Source organism: Rhineura floridana, chromosome 1 (assembly GCF_030035675.1).
Source record: "Rhineura floridana isolate rRhiFlo1 chromosome 1, rRhiFlo1.hap2, whole genome shotgun sequence".
In the NCBI taxonomy this organism is placed as follows: domain Eukaryota; kingdom Metazoa; phylum Chordata; class Lepidosauria; order Squamata; family Rhineuridae; genus Rhineura; species Rhineura floridana.
In genome coordinates, this window is record NC_084480.1 from 240,603,150 (window position 1) to 240,620,670 (window position 17,521).

At 41.1% G+C, this 17,521-nt stretch overlaps 1 protein-coding gene across 1 annotated transcript in view; it reads left to right on the forward strand.

Annotated features, from left to right (window-relative positions):
* The window catches only part of LAMA1 (laminin subunit alpha 1), a 141,469-nt gene that overhangs the window by 14,872 nt on the left and 109,076 nt on the right, over window positions 1–17,521 (forward strand). Inside the window, exons 2-9 of the mRNA XM_061595855.1 lie at window positions 2,854–3,024; window positions 4,172–4,284; window positions 9,541–9,783; window positions 11,865–12,044; window positions 13,252–13,341; window positions 14,470–14,587; window positions 15,942–16,120; window positions 17,195–17,300. Of these exons, the coding sequence (XP_061451839.1) occupies window positions 2,854–3,024; window positions 4,172–4,284; window positions 9,541–9,783; window positions 11,865–12,044; window positions 13,252–13,341; window positions 14,470–14,587; window positions 15,942–16,120; window positions 17,195–17,300 (1,200 nt within the window). The remainder of the gene's footprint in view (window positions 1–2,853; window positions 3,025–4,171; window positions 4,285–9,540; window positions 9,784–11,864; window positions 12,045–13,251; window positions 13,342–14,469; window positions 14,588–15,941; window positions 16,121–17,194; window positions 17,301–17,521) is intronic.

Consider the following 17,521-nt stretch of genomic DNA (forward strand, 5'->3'; position numbering starts at 1 on the left):
ACTTTTATACAAGGTCAAATGGTCTTGAACTTCTGCCTATTTCCTAGTATCGGGTAGGATTTTTTTTCCCTGTGGGAACCTCTTTTTGTGTTGGACAAAAATCCAGCTGAATAATCAAAGGAATACAAATCAAAGACAACTTCACATCATTGTGTAAAAGGATAGGGAAAGGTTTTAAAAAACAACAAAAATCTACAGTTTCCTTGTTTAGATTAGCACTTGGTAGTCTCTTGTTTTCTTTGAGTCCTGATTGGATTTTAAAAAAAAATCTTGTTAGGCTTCTTTCAGAAAACAAGATTTGAAGCAAAGATGAAGGCACAGGAAATTGCCAGGGATTGAATTATAAAGCAAACTAATTTGTTGGCAATTTCTCTTCTTCAACAGACAATTTGCTTACATTCAGATCACAGAAAGTCTATAGCAGTATAGTATCTTATTCAGAACTTGAAAAGAAAAGCAAGTAAGCTCTCTTCAGATGTCCCAGTGGCACTTGTGCCTTTATGGCTGGGGACATGGCAGGTAAGATCTCTTCAGGTGTCCCAGTGGCATTCTTGCCTTTAGGACTGGGGACATGGCACCATGGTGGCAGGTTCGATCCTTGTTGTACACAGTTTATGTGTGTACCTGCCTCTCAGTGTGATGGGGGGGTGAAGGAAGCAGTATACGTGCAGACACTTTGGGACCTGCTGCCCTCCCCAGGCCTGCATGTGTTCACTGAATGTGCTGAACACCACTGGAATATCTGAAGAGGGCTTATATTTAGGGATGTGAAAACCTCTATGAGAAATTTTGTTATTTTTATACAAATCCTTTTTGGTTTTTCTCATTTTCTCAAAAAGAAATTGCCGAAGGATGAAGGCAATTGCCTAGGGACTCAATCTTTGGGTCCCTCAACTATGCTATGCAGCCTATTTCTTTTTTAGAAGGTGTCCCTCATTCTGCTCTTGGTGGCACAAGCTGGCAGGACTTCAGATGTGATGGTAGATCTGCTACTCCTTCCCCCTGGCCCCAGTTTGGATGGCATTTCTAATTAAGTTTCTTTTACAGTGCATAATAATTTGTGTTCCAGAAATATCGTCCAAATGGTCCTTGACATAAATATTGAGTTGCCTCCTACCTGAGAAAGAATATCCATCCTTTTTAGTGTACTTTCCAGATAATGATTTATTTTTTCATGGCATACTCAATACCAAAGGTGTTATTTGGTATTGTTATCATATCGGACACTCTTGGATGAGACTGATTATCTGGATCCATTTCAGTTGTGTTTCAGGCCTGGTTTTGGCACAGAAACAGCCTTGGTCACCCTGTATAATGACCTTTGTCGGGAGAGAGACAGGGAGAGTGTGACTCTGTTGATTCTCCTTGATCTCTCAGTGGCTTTCGATACCATCGACCATGGTATCCTTCTGGGGAGACTAGCTGAGTTGGGAGTGGGAGGGACTGCATGGCAGTGGTTCCGCTCCTACTTGGCGGGTCAGCTCCAGAAGGTGGTGCTTGGGGAACATTGCTCAGCACCCTGGACTCTCCAGTATGGGGTTCCGCAGGGGTCAGTTCTGTCCCACATGCTGTTCAACATCTACATGAAACCGTTGGGTGCGGTCATCTGGCGCTTTGGAGTGCGTTGCCATCAGTATGCTGATGACACGCAGCTCTATTTTTCCTTTTTGTCTCCTTCAGGTGAGGCTGTCAATGTGCTGAACTGGTGCCTGGCTGCGACAATGGACTGGATGAGGGCTAATAAACTGAGGCTCAATCCAGACAAGACTGAGATGCCGCTAGTGGGTGGTTCTTCTGACCAGATGGTGGATGTTCAACCTGTCCTGGATGGGGTTGCACTCCCCCTGAAGGAGCAGGTTCGTAGCTTGGGGGTTCTCCTAGAACCATCTCTGTCACTTGAGGCTCAGGTAGCCTCAGTGGCATGGAGTGCCTTCTACCAGCTTCGGTTGGTGGCCCAACTACGTCCCTATCTGGACAGGGATAACCTGGCTTCAGTTGTCCATGCTCTGGTAACCTCCAGATTAGATTACTGCAGTGCACTCTATGTGGGGCTGCCTTTGAAGATGGTTTGGAAACTGCAGCTTGTACAAAATGCAGCGGCCAGATTGGTAACAGGGACCAGACAGTCCGAACATATAAAACCGATTCTGGCCCACTTGCATTGACTGCCTGTATGTTTCTGAGCTCAATTCAAGGTGCTGGTTTTGACCTATAAAGCCTTACACGGCTTGGGACCACAATACCTGATGGAACGCCTCTCCCAATATGAACCCACCCGTACACTACGTTCAAGATCAAAGGCCCTCCTCCGGGTGCCTACTCCAAGGGAAGCTCGGAGGGTGACAACAAGGGAGAGGGCCTTCTCAGTGGTGGCCCCCAAATTATGGAATGATGTATCAGACAAGGTGCGCCTGGCGCCAACACTGTTATCTTTTTGGCGCCAGGTCAAGACTTTCCTCTTCTCCCAGGCATTTTAGCATGTGTTTTAAATTGTTTTTATATTGTTTTAAATTTAAAAATTGTGTTTTAAATTGTTTTTAAAATATGTGTTTTAAATTGTATATTTGTTTTAATGTTTTTGATTGCCGTAAACCGCCCAGAGAGCTTCGGCAATAAATAAATAAATAATTTGGTGACTGATGCTACTTAAGTAAATGTAGGATGTGTTGCTGTAGATACATCATGCAAAAAATCATTTCAGAAGTAACAGAAACCTGACAAAGAGTCACAGAAATGTGAGGAATCTTCTCTGGTGCATCAGAGGTCTGCTAAAGGCACCAATAAAAATAAAAATGTGAAGTATGAGAAAAGTCCGTTATAGTTACTAAATGATTTTCATTTTTATCTCTTTAGGTTTATTTCCTGCTATTCTAAATCTTGCTAGCAATGCTTATATCAGCACCAATGCTACTTGTGGTGAAAAGGGCCCCGAAATGTTTTGTAAACTCGTGGAGCATGTTCCAGGTCGACCTCTACGCAATGCACAGTGTCGGATCTGTGACCACAATAGTGCAAATCCCAAAGGCAAGTTTAGTACATTATACTTTTTCTGGCTGTTTCATGAGAGTGGTTTGAGAAAGCAAGTGGTATAATATCCTGCTGATTTGGCCGTGTGAAAGTTCCGGAGTCATTTAGGCACACTAAAGTCCCAGTAAAATTAGTGAGGACTAAAACAAAACTATTTTTAAATCTCATTGTATGGTTTTATCTAGATTGTACTCACGATCTGTGTGCAAGTTTTGTTCTCTCTGAATTTATGCCCTAGTTGTCCATAGATTCCCCACCCAACAGAGAGCCCTGATCCGGAATAAAGGCATGTCTAGTCCAGCATCCTATTCTTACAGTAGCCAACCAGATAGGGAAGCCTGCAAGCAGATAATGAGTGCACCAGCACTTTCCCTGCTTATACTCTTTAGCAACTGGTATTCAGAGACATATCACCTACAATACTAGAGGTAGTATTTATTTATTTGTAGAAAAAATATACAAATATACAACTTTTTTCATAAAAATACCCATTTAGCACAGTGGGGAGGAGAGCCTGGCTGGGAGTCCAGAGTCTGTGAGTTCAAATCCCTGCTTGTGTCTCCTGGGCGTCAAGGGCCAGCTAAAGATCACCCCCACAGTGAGGGGCTCAGGGGTTACGTGTCCTGCCACCTGTGCAGCCATGGGCAAGCTGCATAGTCCCAAGGAGCCCAGTTGCCCCCCAGCTGGCATTGCGGACAAGGAAGGGGCTGGCTTTGTGCAGTTGTGGCAAGCTGAGCAGGCCCTAGCCAGGTGGGGAGGACTAGCCTCAGAGGGAGGCAATGGTATACCCCCTCTGAATACCGCTTACCATGAAAACCCTATTCGTAGGGTAGCCATAAGTCGGGATCGACTTGAAGGCAGTCCATTTCCATTTTTCATACCACTTCATCATAAAATACCAAAGTGGTGAGCAGCACAAATATATAAAATACATAAAATATGAACATTAGAATCACATTTTCAACGAGCAATGAGGGAAAACCAGCTTAAAAAAATGGTTTTCAACAAGCATACCAAAATGGGTTAGTAGTATGACCTGTGCAGTTTACTAGCAAGAGAACAAGCTATTCAGTATGATGACTGAAGACAGCAAAAGGGGAAAAAATGGGACAATTTGAGCTTTATTTGTGTTTGTTTACTTTAGAACAACATCCTATCTCAAATGCTATAGATGGTACTAATAACTGGTGGCAGAGTCCTAGCATTCAGAATGGAAGAGAATACCATTGGGTAACCATAACTCTGGATCTAAGACAGGTAAGTAACAGCTGTATGAAAGTATGTATCTTTAGAGTGTGGCATTATCAAAGTTGGTAGAAAGTATGGCAGGGAGAAGTAAAGAAAGGGCTTCTTTGGGGGACTGTGAAGGCTGGTTGTTTTGACTTCAAAACGGCTGTTAGTCTTTCTTACACTAGCACTACTTAATGAAGGGTAAAGTTAACCAAACTTCACTACTTGAAATGACATTTATAGGGGCATGCATAAGATTTGGACAAATCCCAAAATGGGAGAGGTTTTTGGTTTGTCAGAGGTGTGGAAGACTCTGAGATTGCATGAGGTGAAGCAGGAGGGCGCTAAAGCACTTCAGAGTGCCATGGTGATTGAGACAAGCATCTATTGAAAATGAAAGTTATGTCTCTAAGCTTACCATAATGCCATAACACTAGGTTGGGCTAAAGAGTTTGAAAAGGATGGAAGAATAGCTCCATTGTGACTGACAGGTCAAGCTTATAATCAGAAAAAATTATTGTAACCAGAATGAATCTCTATTTATTCTTCCCATTAAAAAATCAGCTTTAAAGGTCCATAGTTCAAAGGCTCCTGGACCTTTTTGTATGTATTTTGGCACTTTTCTTACCTGGGGCACTTCTGTCACGTCTGCAGTTTTCAGTAAACACTTACCCATAAATGCAAGGGGACATTAAGGGCGAAATTCTCCTGGTAGTTATGTTGGGCCAAGGGTATTCAGGATGCAGCATAGCTGTGGAGGAGTGCGGCTACACTGTGTTGGCAGGAATCTGTCATCTGGGTGCAGCCTGGGAACTTTGGCCCCACTTGAGCACAGCCGAGATTTGGCCATCACAGCTAAGGCTGGTGTAGCTGAGGCTGGTGCAAGTCCAAAAATAGGGTGTTCTGGGGAGAGTTGTCAGAGGTGGAACCAAGGGGTGGAGGACTTATGGTGCATCCTAGCCCCATTTGCCTCTGTCCTGCAGCCCCAAGTCCAAGCAGCCCCAAGTCCAAGCAGATGCTACACTGTGAGAAAGGGTGGTGGGAGGAAACATTCATTTCTTTTCCTCCTGTGTGCTGTGTGCAGCTTGCATGCTTATCTCCCAAGGACTCCTGAATGGAGGTAGAATGTGGTGGCCCTCTCCCGTTTGTTAATTTATTTATTGCATTTGTATACTGCCCCATAGCTGAAGCTCTCCTGTTGATCTTCTCCATGTTGGATTGCTCTTTTAAGTGATTCATTTTTTACCCAGTTAAAAACAGCAATAGCTGTCCTTGTGGGAAAACCACTGCTGCTATCCTTGTGAATCTTGGTGGAATTCATGCCTTTGAAAGGATTACTTTGCCTACAAATTTCTTCTGCTTCTGCCCCAATATAAAGAAATTATATAAGTTCCTTTTTTAAAAAAACAACCCAAACTTTAAAGGTATCCAGCACAAAAAACCCTCAACCTATTTGTACTTATAGTTCGGTAGGCTTTACTAACTCTGGAAGGGCAAGTATGTCTGCAGATTTTATCTTTTCTGTCAAAAGGAAAAAATGTATGGTCATTTTTTGATTTAAAAATAATGAATGAGGTGAGAAATGAAGCAGACTCAGCTGGGTCCTGAGCTGAACTGGCCATCTACAAAGTACCTTGGACCTAGGCAGGCTGTTTTCTGAAGTGCTGAATTGGGGTCCAAACTAAATCTTGTGGTTGATGCATACAGATAGTAATTTATATGAGCTAGATCAGGGGGTCCGAAACATGGACCACTAGTGGTCTGTGAGCTTCAGGTGATCCAAGACATGTCTGTATTAAATATTCATATTTATTTTTAATAGTATTTTCAGTGCTGCTTTTATTTTTTATATTGTATTTTATTGTATTACAATTTGAATTCTGTTACAGTTTGAATTATTGTAATACAATATAAGAAATAAAAGAAGCAGTAAAATACTATTAAAATAATGCAGCATCTAGCACAGTGCATTACAATTGCTACAACAGGCAGAAAAATCATTGTGGCCCACCAAGACCATCAGCAATTTTCAGGTGGTGAGGAAAAAATGTTTGGAAACCGCTATGCTTAGATAGTCTTTTTTAAATGGGTGAAATAGTATTGAAAAATCATGTTTGCTTATTTTGATGTTTTTTGCATATCAGTATTTTGTATTAAAGTGACAGCAAATGATAGAAAAAAATCTATGTGAACGGGACTAAAAATAGAAATATGCACAGGAAAGCAACTTAAACCTCAGACTTCTGTGTCTGTCCTTTGTAAAATTCAGTCACTCAATCTTCTTTAGTAATTTTTGCTGAAAACTGTAGTTGGATAATGCAGTTTGTGGTACATTTTAAAAAGGAAAGTTGTTGAAGTAGTTGGATATATAGATTTTGAAGTAGCTCTGGGCTTAAAAATCGGATTCACAATTAATACATTTTTTCATCTAGAAACATTTGGGTTGATCTCCTGTTGCATTCTTTACACCAGTGGTCACCAATCTTTTTGGACCAGAAGGCACATTTCAAATTTTGAAAGAGGGCTGGAGGCACCAGTCACAAAATGGATCTCATGGGGACATGGTGTAACACAAAACGGCTGCCAAAATGGTGTGGCATAACACAAAAGTAGATTGTATTCATAGTGAAGCTTTTCCCATGAGAGACAGACTTACTTCTGGGTAGACATGTATAACATTGTACTGTATGTTAACAATACAGTAAATTCTTCATGAGTCCCTGGTCTTTAGCTCCTGCAAAGCAGAATACATGCCTAAGCCTCATTGCAAAGTTTTCATATTTGCCTTTTGGGGGGGTGGGGGATTCTTTTACATTTATCCTCACTTATTGTGATTGTGTAGTAGTATTTTAAATAAATAAATAACATTTCTCCAGCTACTGCTGCACCAGAGCAAGGGGTGGATCTAGGTCACTGTGGCAGTGCACACGTATTTGACTGTCATCTTCTGTTTGTCATTTGTCTATGGCACCTTCATTTCACATCAGAGTATATGATGAGCAGTTGTGTACTCTAAGGGTGAGATCCAGTGTCATCCCAGTGTATGCAGTGGGTTTCCCCTTGTTCCCCTTCCTTGTAGCCCCCACACCCTCTGAAGCAGATTTTGGGTGTACTTGAAGGGGGACTGCAGTGGGGAGGGCAGGAAAGGTAAGTACCGTTTGTACAAGTGGAAGCCTGTGGCATAAGGAGGATGCCACAATTGGGATATCACCCTACGTTAGTACATTGATAATCCCATATTCATTATTTATTTATTTATTAAATTTATTAGTCGCCCATCTGGCTGGTTGTCCAGCCACTCTGGGCGACGCACAACATAAAAACATATAGTTCACATTAGAGCCTTAAAATTTCAACAATAACACTAAAATCTAACCCACCCCAAAGGCCTGCCTGAAGAGCCAGGTTTTCAGGGTCCGGCGGAAGCTCATCATGGGGGGGGCATGGTGGATGTCATTTGGGAGGGAATTCCATAGAGTGGGTGCCACGTTTGAAAAAGCCCTCTCCCTAGTTCTCACCAGTCTAGCTGTTTTAACTGGTGGGATGGAGAGAAGGCCTTTTGAGGCTGATCTTGTTGGGTGGCATCGCTGATGAAGCTGGAGGCGCTCTTTCAGATAGACTGGGCCAAAACCATAAAGGGTTTTAAAGGTCAAAACCAACACCTTGAATTGGGCCCAGAAAGCAGCAGTGCAACTCCTTCAGCACTGGAGTAATGTGGTCTCGCCGGCGGCTACCCTTAATCAGGCGAGCCGCCGCATTCTGTACCAGTTGCAGCTTCCGGACTGTTTTCAAGGGTAACCCCACGTAGAGCTCATTACAGTAGTCTAGGTGAGAGGAGACCAGGGCATGTACTACCAATGGGAGTAGATGGTTTGGAAAGTAGGGGTGCAGCCTTCGTATCAGATGGAGTTGATACAACGCCGCCCGGCTCACAGCCGAGACCTGAGCCTCCATGGACAGCTGGGAGTCAAGAATGACCCCCAGGCTGTGGACCTGGTCTTTCAGGGGCAGTTGTATCCCATTAAGCACCAAGTTAACATCCCCCAACCTTCTCTTATCTCCCACAAACAGTACCTTGGTTTTGTCAGGGTTCTGCTTCAGCTTATTCCTTCCCATCCAGCCACTCACCGACTCCAGGCACTTGGACAGGGTTTCTACAGCCAACCCCGGTGAAGACTTGAACGAGAGATAGAGCTGCGTGTCTGATGACATTGCAGCCCACATCTCCTGATGATAGCTCCCAGCGGCTTTATATAGATGTTAAACAGCATCGGGGAGAGGATGGAACCCTGTGGTACCCCACAAATGAGAGGCCATGGGTCCGAAACCTCATCCACCAGTGCCACCTTCTGGTACCTATCAGAGAGGAAGGAACGGAACCACTGCATTACAGTGCCCCCTATGCCCAGCCTCTCCAGATGGTCCAGGAGGATACCGTGGTGACTTCTGCTGCAAAAAACTATAATTATAATAATATGGGTTTCAGATATTCTAACAGGACCCATAGCTGTCTTAAATTCACATGAATAACTTCTTTGATAAGGACGGGTTGCAGCCTGGAAATGACTTCCAGCACTTAAAGAATATTTGTATGAATCTCATTTGTTTTTGTGGTTAAAACCTGGCTGTAAGAACTAGTTTTTCTAGTAATTATATTGAGTTCTCCTACAGTACTTAGAAGGGGATTTTTTGGTGATTTAAATGATGAAACTGAATGTTTCTTGCCCTAAGTGCATTTTTAAAAATCTAAATCTTCATAATTTTTTGGAACATCAAGATTCTTGTTTCTGTACATTCAACCTGAAGGAGACATTTTAGCATGCTTTCCTCAGGCTAGTAGAAAATCACAAGGAGTTCTTGAGGGCTCTTTTATTGTGCAACATTCCATATCACGCTATGCATGTCAAGACGTTTTGCATGTATATTATGTCCTGTTTTAATGAAATTCTGACTTTCTGTTGTGTCCCTTATCCTTAAAGATGTACCATTTTAATGAAAAGTATGAACTTTGAGTTTGAAATTGGTATTGGTTTGAACTTTGTTAACTCTTGTGTCAAGAACTACTATAGACTCTTGTGTAAAGTAGCATTTGAAGTTGGGGTGGTTTTCATTTTAACAATAGGTTATGAAATGTGATCTAAAGCTTTTCTCTTGTAAACGAGATCATTAAAAATTAATCTTTGATGTTGTTAAACATATGAAACCTGGTTTTTGAATTATTCAGAAAAAACATATTTCATAGGTTAGGGTTAAGTCTTGCATTTCCCCTTACATTTCTTATAGGTCTTTCAAGTTGCGTATGTCATCATCAAAGCTGCTAATGCTCCCCGACCTGGAAACTGGATTTTGGAACGTTCTGTGGACGGTACTGACTTCAGGCCCTGGCAGTACTATGCAATTAGTGACACAGAGTGCCTAACGAGATACAACGTCACACCAAGACTTGGGCCTCCTACATATAAGAGAGATGATGAAGTGATCTGCACTTCCTATTATTCTAGGCTAGTCCCGCTTGAACATGGAGAGGTAAGTGTGTGTGTGTGTGTGTGTGTGTGTGTGTGTGTGTGCACATGCAGATGCCTGGGGCATGGAGGTAGCAAAAACACTGTGCTCTTTTGTTAAGTTTGATGTTAGCTGACCTTTTCAGATGGTGGTCTCTTCTCCACTCCACCTAGATTTATCTGGAATTATACGCAGTTGTAGGAGGGTTTGTTTCTGAGGATCAGAATCTTCCCAATTAATTCTTTACTTGTTACTTGTTGGGGGAGAGGCTGTTTACATTTGAGAAGGCTCACAGTTGATCTCACCCTAGGAAGAATCCCAGAGGGGAAGTAGCATCTAAATAGGCTCATTTAGGAACTAACTCTTACCTTTGATACTGCAGTTTATAAAACTGTACCTCTTAACACAACCACAGTGGCAAATTGCTAAGAATTTCTGATAGCCTAGTTAAGTCTGGGCTCTTGAGTTTTTTCCTCTTTTTTTATAATGTTTTTCTTAAGGACCACCTGATACAGGATCATAAAATTAAAACTGCTGTCTGAGTTGCTTTGTTCAGTGTGAGCTCTAAAACAGGCCTTGGCTTTGTTTCAAGGAGAGGGCATAATTAAAAGATTGTGCAGGTCAACAGTTGATTGTTCATTCTTTTACGCAGCTGTATTCATAGTGGTTCTGTAGTATAGATCAGAGAGCTAGCCCAGCATCATAAGAAAATGGGGGTCTAAGATCTGTGGCTTGTTTACTATGAATGTCTGTCTTTATATGGCACATAGAGCTCTGATCTTATAAAAATAGCTACTAAGAGAAGAATGCCAAATTCTTTTTAGACTGAAAGCTGTCAGAGTACTGAAAGTGCTTGGGACTTAAATGCTATCAATGTTACATTTTTTAATATTACATTAACACTTTAGGCTAAATTTGATTATAGAAGCTTATAGAAGCAACTCAATCATGTGATTTTTAATGGAATGTTTAAAACAACATTCATGTCACAAGCACAGTTTGAAATCAATTTGGGTACTTTCGTTCAGATTGCAGGATGTTTAACCTAGCCAATGCATGACCCTTATCTCCTGACCTGAAGAGGGTGAAATCTACTGATTAAAGCCTAAGATTGCAGAATATTGTATATTGCTTGAATCCAATTCTAAATAAACTTACTTCAATATTTCAGTAGACCATAACTATTTCAATAGACCATAACTAACTTCAAAGTAAACATTTTCACAGGATATACTAGCTTGGATCTCTCTGCTGCTTTTGTGTCACATGTGAATGTTGTTAATGTGGGAGAGAAAAATAGTAATGATATGTGTGATAGAGTGGAGCCACGGAGCTGCTCTCTCGATACAGAGATTGTTGTAGCTTACCTGGATGGTGATGGGGCAAGGAGGGCAGTGGCAAGCTTCGGGCGCACTGACAGAGCCAATCTGGTGCTCCCGCTCACTACATCCAGGCAAGCTGCAGTGATGCCAGTGTTGAGAGAGCAGCCCTGCCCGCCTCCCCACATGGGACACTCCTGGGAAAACAGAAGTTGAATGGACATTCTTGCTGATACAGGTTTCTACAATTTCATTTTAAAAACAGACTTAAGGGAAAATGTTTTCCTAGGAAATAAAAAGTGTTCCTATAACACTTTTATTTGGTTATATGATATAGTCCATGAGAATCAAAACTAGTATTAAAGGGTTGTATGAAAGTTCATACAATTTGGAGGGGAAGTAACCCCACCCTTCTTTCATTTTGCATCCCTGCCACAGAGTTCTAGCTGCAGGGTTACTTTCCTCCCCTCTTGTCCTCACGCTTGGGCTGCAGAAACCCATTCAAAAATGCACTGTCAGCATTTCACCTCAGGGCTGGAAAGAGATTTCTGCAACATGCGAGTCATAAAGAAGCTAATTCTGCTTAAGGATGCAGCAATGAGCAGGGACAGCACAACAGTGTTTTGAGTCTGTTAACTATTTTGCAAAGTGGCCCAGTTTGTATTGTTTTGCTCTGGTGATGTCTATGTTTGGGCCAATTTTAAACTTTCCCCCTGAAGATATTTAAATTTTTTAACATGACTATAAATAACAGGTTCATAATGAAGTTACTCTCTCTCTCATAAGATCCATACATCATTGATCAATGGTAGACCTAGTGCTGATGATCCTTCACCAACATTACTGGAGTTTACTTCTGCGCGGTACATCCGTCTTCAATTGCAACGCATAAGAACACTTAATGCTGACCTTATGACCCTTAGCCACCATGATCCTAAAGATGTTGATCCTATTGTTACCAGAAGGGTAAGATGATAATGCTGTTTTGATTCTTTTAACCTATTACATAAATGGGGTATGGGATATTTTTGAGTGGTATCTAATGTTAGTCATACTCAAAGCAGACCCACTGAAATCAGTAGGTGGCATTCAACTAAAGAATTGTACTAGTACAGTGGAACTCCACTCTCTCCTCCCACACATGCCTCATGCTGTTCCCAAACCTGCTCTGGAGGGTTGGTGAAAACACCAGAACAGATTTAGGGGTTACGCAAGGGGAGGAGAGGGGGATATCATTCCGCTGTACAAGGAAAGTCCTTGCGCTAATGGAACAATCTGCTTAGTGCTACATTGAATACAACCCAATGAACGTAATTAATTCAAGTGGGTCTACTCTGGATATGAATTAGTTGGATATCACCCTCTGTCTTGATGAAGGATTGAAGCCCATTTCAGGATAAATGAGACTCCAGCTGCATGTTAATGTTTTATACGTGCTTTCCTGTTTCCTTTATGCTAGAGATTGCATGATACATATTAAATTAGTTGTAGGTATTGGTATTATTTGTACATGAAAACTGTTATTATTTGAAGACTGTAACCAATGTAACACATACAACTTCAACACAGCTTGACAGATGAGATAAATCTACATTTAAACACATCGTTTGCCTCATCCCTGAGAGAATCAAGTTATGTCAGTACTACATTTGCTAAGCAATTCTACCTAATTATTAGTTTAACTTTAGCTCTGACAATAGCTAAAATTAATATTATCTACTCTTAGAAAAAGCCTCTAGACCAAATTGATCTTTTTAGTATTCTCACAGATGAGTCAGTTTTTCAAAAATTTATTTGTATACCTTCTTTGTATATCTGAGGTCAAAATTAGTTTTGAGTTGAATGTATAATTTATGCTTCACACTTTGAATGATCCGTATCCATGCAGATTTTACTTGTAGTAGATTATGGAATATAACATAAGAATTGTAATGTTGGCAAGTAGAGGAAATCTGATCTATGACTCAGAGGGTGATAAATGTAATTGTGCTGGTGTGTGTGTGTGTGTGAGAGAGAGAGAGAGAAACCTGTTTATATAGGTTTCCATGAATAAGTCATCATTAGTATAAATTTTATCTAAATTGCAAGATTCATTTTTAAAAATGGAATATTGGCCTTACGTGTTTCAAATATAAGAAAACTAACTTTATAAATACAACTCTGCTTTATTTAGTATTACTATTCAGTAAAGGACATCTCTGTTGGAGGAATGTGCATTTGTTATGGCCATGCTCGAAGTTGTCCTTTGGATAAAGTCACAAAGGTATGTCTGTTTATGTTGTCCCCCCTCAAAAAAAAGTAAGTTTCGAGAGCACACATTTCTGAATACTGCTCAAATGTTGCTGAAACAGCTCTTAGTTCTGGTTAATTGGTTGCTTGATATTTAGTGAAATAATAAATGCCTGGGTCATCCGCCTTCACCTCCAGCTCTTTGAGCTGTTTTGGAAACATGTTTATTAGTATTTGCATAATGGTACAGGCAGTGCATCCTCATTTTAAGGCAGTGCATCCTCACTGGCACAAGTGTTTCTTTGAGCGCCCAAGTAAGGGTTACAGGATTATTAGGGCTATACATCCCGCGAGTCCTTTTAAGACTGAGTAGGAATTAAGAAAATTTGTTTCAGGATATGTACACCCTATCAAAACTCTTGCTATTTTGCAAATCTTTCTTGCTCATTCTTACACACAGACACAGACACACAGACACACACACACACACACAGACACATACAGAGAAGCTTTCTTACACAACCACAGAGATGTGTGTTAAACAAGCAGAAGGAATGTGTAAATATTACACACATACAGTCTTGTATAAACATTAATAAAATTTGACCTCCAGTCTTCTCCCATCTAGAAAGAACAGTGGGTCATTAAGCCCTGCTGCTGCTGGCCAGGGGTTTGGATTGCCCCTTAAATAAACTAGTAGTAAGGGAAAGGGAGAATCAGAAGTACCCTCCTGAAATCGTTTACAATGCAGAGCTGCACTGATACTGGAATTCATACTTGTATGTTATAGAACTGGGACTTACAACTGTCCATCAGTCATCTACCAGCAACTCTCACTTCTCTCTGTTTTGAAATATTCTTTTTATTTTAAAATAAGTTCCCCCCCTTCTCTCACCTTCTCTCTCTCCCTCTACCACTTTTCACTCGTTGATCTGTTTGTGAGCAGTCTCCCTGAACTATGTGTTGCTGCCTATGCATTGATTAAATTCCTGTTGCTCTTCCCACATAGATTTTTATATTATAGCAAGGTCCTATGCAAACGTATAATCTGTCCTAAATGTTTAAAAAATAGTTCTGGTATTTTAAAATCTCAGGTGACCAGATAGTTTGATTCCAAGGCATTAGGTAATAGAGCTGTGTTATATAATTTGCTTTCATTTAGAAACTACAGTGCCAGTGTGAACACAACACTTGCGGTGAGAGCTGTAATGAGTGTTGCCCTGGCTACCATCAGGCCCCGTGGAGACCAGGAACCATTTCTGCTGGCAACAAATGTGAGAGTATGTAGCACTAAAATGACAGTCCTATATGTATTTGCCTTTATTTTGATTAGATATGTAATCCAGCCACCACTGGAGCCTATGGAATGGCCAAGTGGGTAAAACTGTCTGATTTTTTCCCCCTACTATGTATTGGTATTTCTAATATTAGCATGACTAGGATGTTAGGTCTTGACTAGGCTTGCAAACTAGGAAATGAAGTTTGCAGACCCGCCATTATTATTCTGAGTCATAAACTACCAGGCTGTCGGTCCCCCTACTACTTTTAACCTTGTGTGATTGTGAGCAGCACTAGCTTTTAAACAGTACATTTTTATAAAATTGTAATTGTTCTCAGTGTCTTTGATTTAGTGATTCCTAATAAGCACATGATGCTCACCCCATTGTGCACACACAACTAGATGTGTGAGGGATTACCTTGTTTTCTGACTGTGCTTGCATATACTGTTTCTCTTCACAGAAGTGTTTGGGGAAACTCGATGGTTTTGAACTGTGCATGTTGTTAATAATTTTATTCAGTGCTTGTTTTGATGCTTACCTGTACAGCAGGGTTGGGAAAACTTAGGTCTGGGGATGGAATCTGGCCCTTCAAGTCTCTCTGTATGTAGCCCTCTGGACTTTATCTAGGCTATGTCACCATCCCAGGCCACACCCCTCACTGGCCCTGCTTTCCCCCCTCCACTAGTGATTTAACCCTGGCTGGCATGTGACCTTGAACTGTGATAATATCTCTTGCTTCCTGGATGGAGGATGAAGAGTGGTGTCTGCTTGGCCACATCTATTTTGGCCATGCCCACCACTGGAATGTGGCCCATTGAAGGTTACACATGAGGGAATGTGGCCCTCGGGCTTAAAAAGGGTTCCCATCCTTGCAGTACAGCATTAACTTTAGCAAGAATAATCTGACTATTTAATATCTTCAGCCCGTGTTTCAGAAATATGCTCCAGGCTACATTTATTATATATGTTACCTTGCAGGAAATTGGAAACTCTGCAGGACGTGTTGTGTTTTAAAATGCAGAATATCAGAAGAAAATTAGCAGCATCTTTTTCTTTATGCCTTATCTATTCATAACTGAGAGGTGTTTGGAAAGAAGAAGAAAAGAGAGCCAGAATATTATTAGTAATGTATTCTAATAAATGGTGATACTGTTGGATCAGTGTGAACTACACAACACAGTTAAAAATGCCTGCTCTGTATATGTTAACAGCTACATGCACAGTGAGAAGCCAGATAGTATTGCTATATTAGTACAGGATGTGTTCAGAATGGTTTGTTTTACTATTCTGTTTATTTGTTTAACTATGTTTTATAACACAAAACTGGGAAGTGAATTTCTTTATTGATTTTTAGGATGCAACTGTCATAACAAAGCAGAAGATTGTTATTATGATCAGAGAGTGGCAGATCAAAAAAGAAGTCTAAACATACATGGCCAATTGAAAGGAGGTGGAGTGTGTATAAACTGTACTCAGCACACCACTGGAATAAACTGTGACATATGTATTGATGGATACTATAGGCCACATAAAGTAAGAAGGTTTTATGGAATTATGTTCTGTTGCTTTAAACTATGCTTAAATTTGACACACATTTCTTTCAGCCCATTGTTGATTGATTTTTGCAAATAACATGTGATTTTAAAAGCAAAAAGGCTAACAGCAGAAACATGGCAGAGTATAGTGACAATTTCTCTCTGCAAATAGGCTACCACTTCAGCTTCAAGCCCTGTAAAATATTTTGTAGCAACTCATAAGTTGCTGCAGCTGTTGGCCATATTATATAAACTTAACATTTGTCAAGGAGTCATCTACAGTGGTGAGTGTCTGGCAGTAGCAATCGGGGGGACAGGGGCCTGACCTCCCATCACCAGTGTCCCAGCAGGGAGAGGTGATGCGGTAGAGAGGTGGGCTCAGTGCAAGCGCACTGGCAGAGCCAGTCTGCTGCTCCCGTCAGTGCATTTGCACCATGATAACCTACCTCATTGCCTCTTTCCCTCCTGGTAAGCTGCAGAAATACCGGTGACAGGGCTCAGGTAAATGCCCCTGCCCCACTGACCACTACTGGTGGCTGGCTTCCCTTGGATCAGAGGAAGAGATTTCTGGCTTAGGATGTTCATCCTCCACTAGTTCCTTCTATGGCTGGATAAGCAGTCATTTCTGCAGCTAGCTGTCATGTATAACCCTCCTCCTGGATCACATTCAGCCCATATGAGCAAGGCTGTACAAGCTGTACAGACCGTTACAGTAACTTTCTCCAACCTTGTGCCCTCCAGATGGAGGTTTTAGGGCATTAGATTGGGGAAGGCTGCCTTAGGGTTTACGTTACTCCTAAAACTTCTGGACCACCTTTCAACAAATATTCCAAAACATCCCACAGCTATCAGTGCTACGACAACCAGTTACAATGCTCCATTCAGGCTTTAGCTCCCCTTTCTGTCCCTTCCACAAATATTAAGTTAATCCCGCTTTCCTGTTGAGTTGTTGTATGCCTTACTACCATGTGAGTTGCCATGCCATGCTGTCATTATCCTTGGGCAGGAATAATAATGCATTTTCACCAGCACCCAATTATTCATGAGAACTAAAATATTCACTTCTTTTTAGGTGTCTCCCTTTGACAATAATCCTTGTCTTCCATGTGAATGTGATTTATCTGGGTCTGTTGGGGTTGACTGTGTTAAGGATGATGATCATGCTGACCCACAACAGGGTAAGTGACTAGAAATGACATTTTCTCTAAAAACTAGTCCAGCTAATATTTCTATAATGGAGAACTGTATGTGAAGAAACACTGAGAGTAAGGACCAATTTAGATGTGTCTAGACCTCCATTTGGAATAAAATAAATAAATAAAATAAATAAAATTTTATTTTTAGGCCGCCTATCTGGCTGAATAAACAGCCACTCTAGGCGGCGTACATAATTAAAATT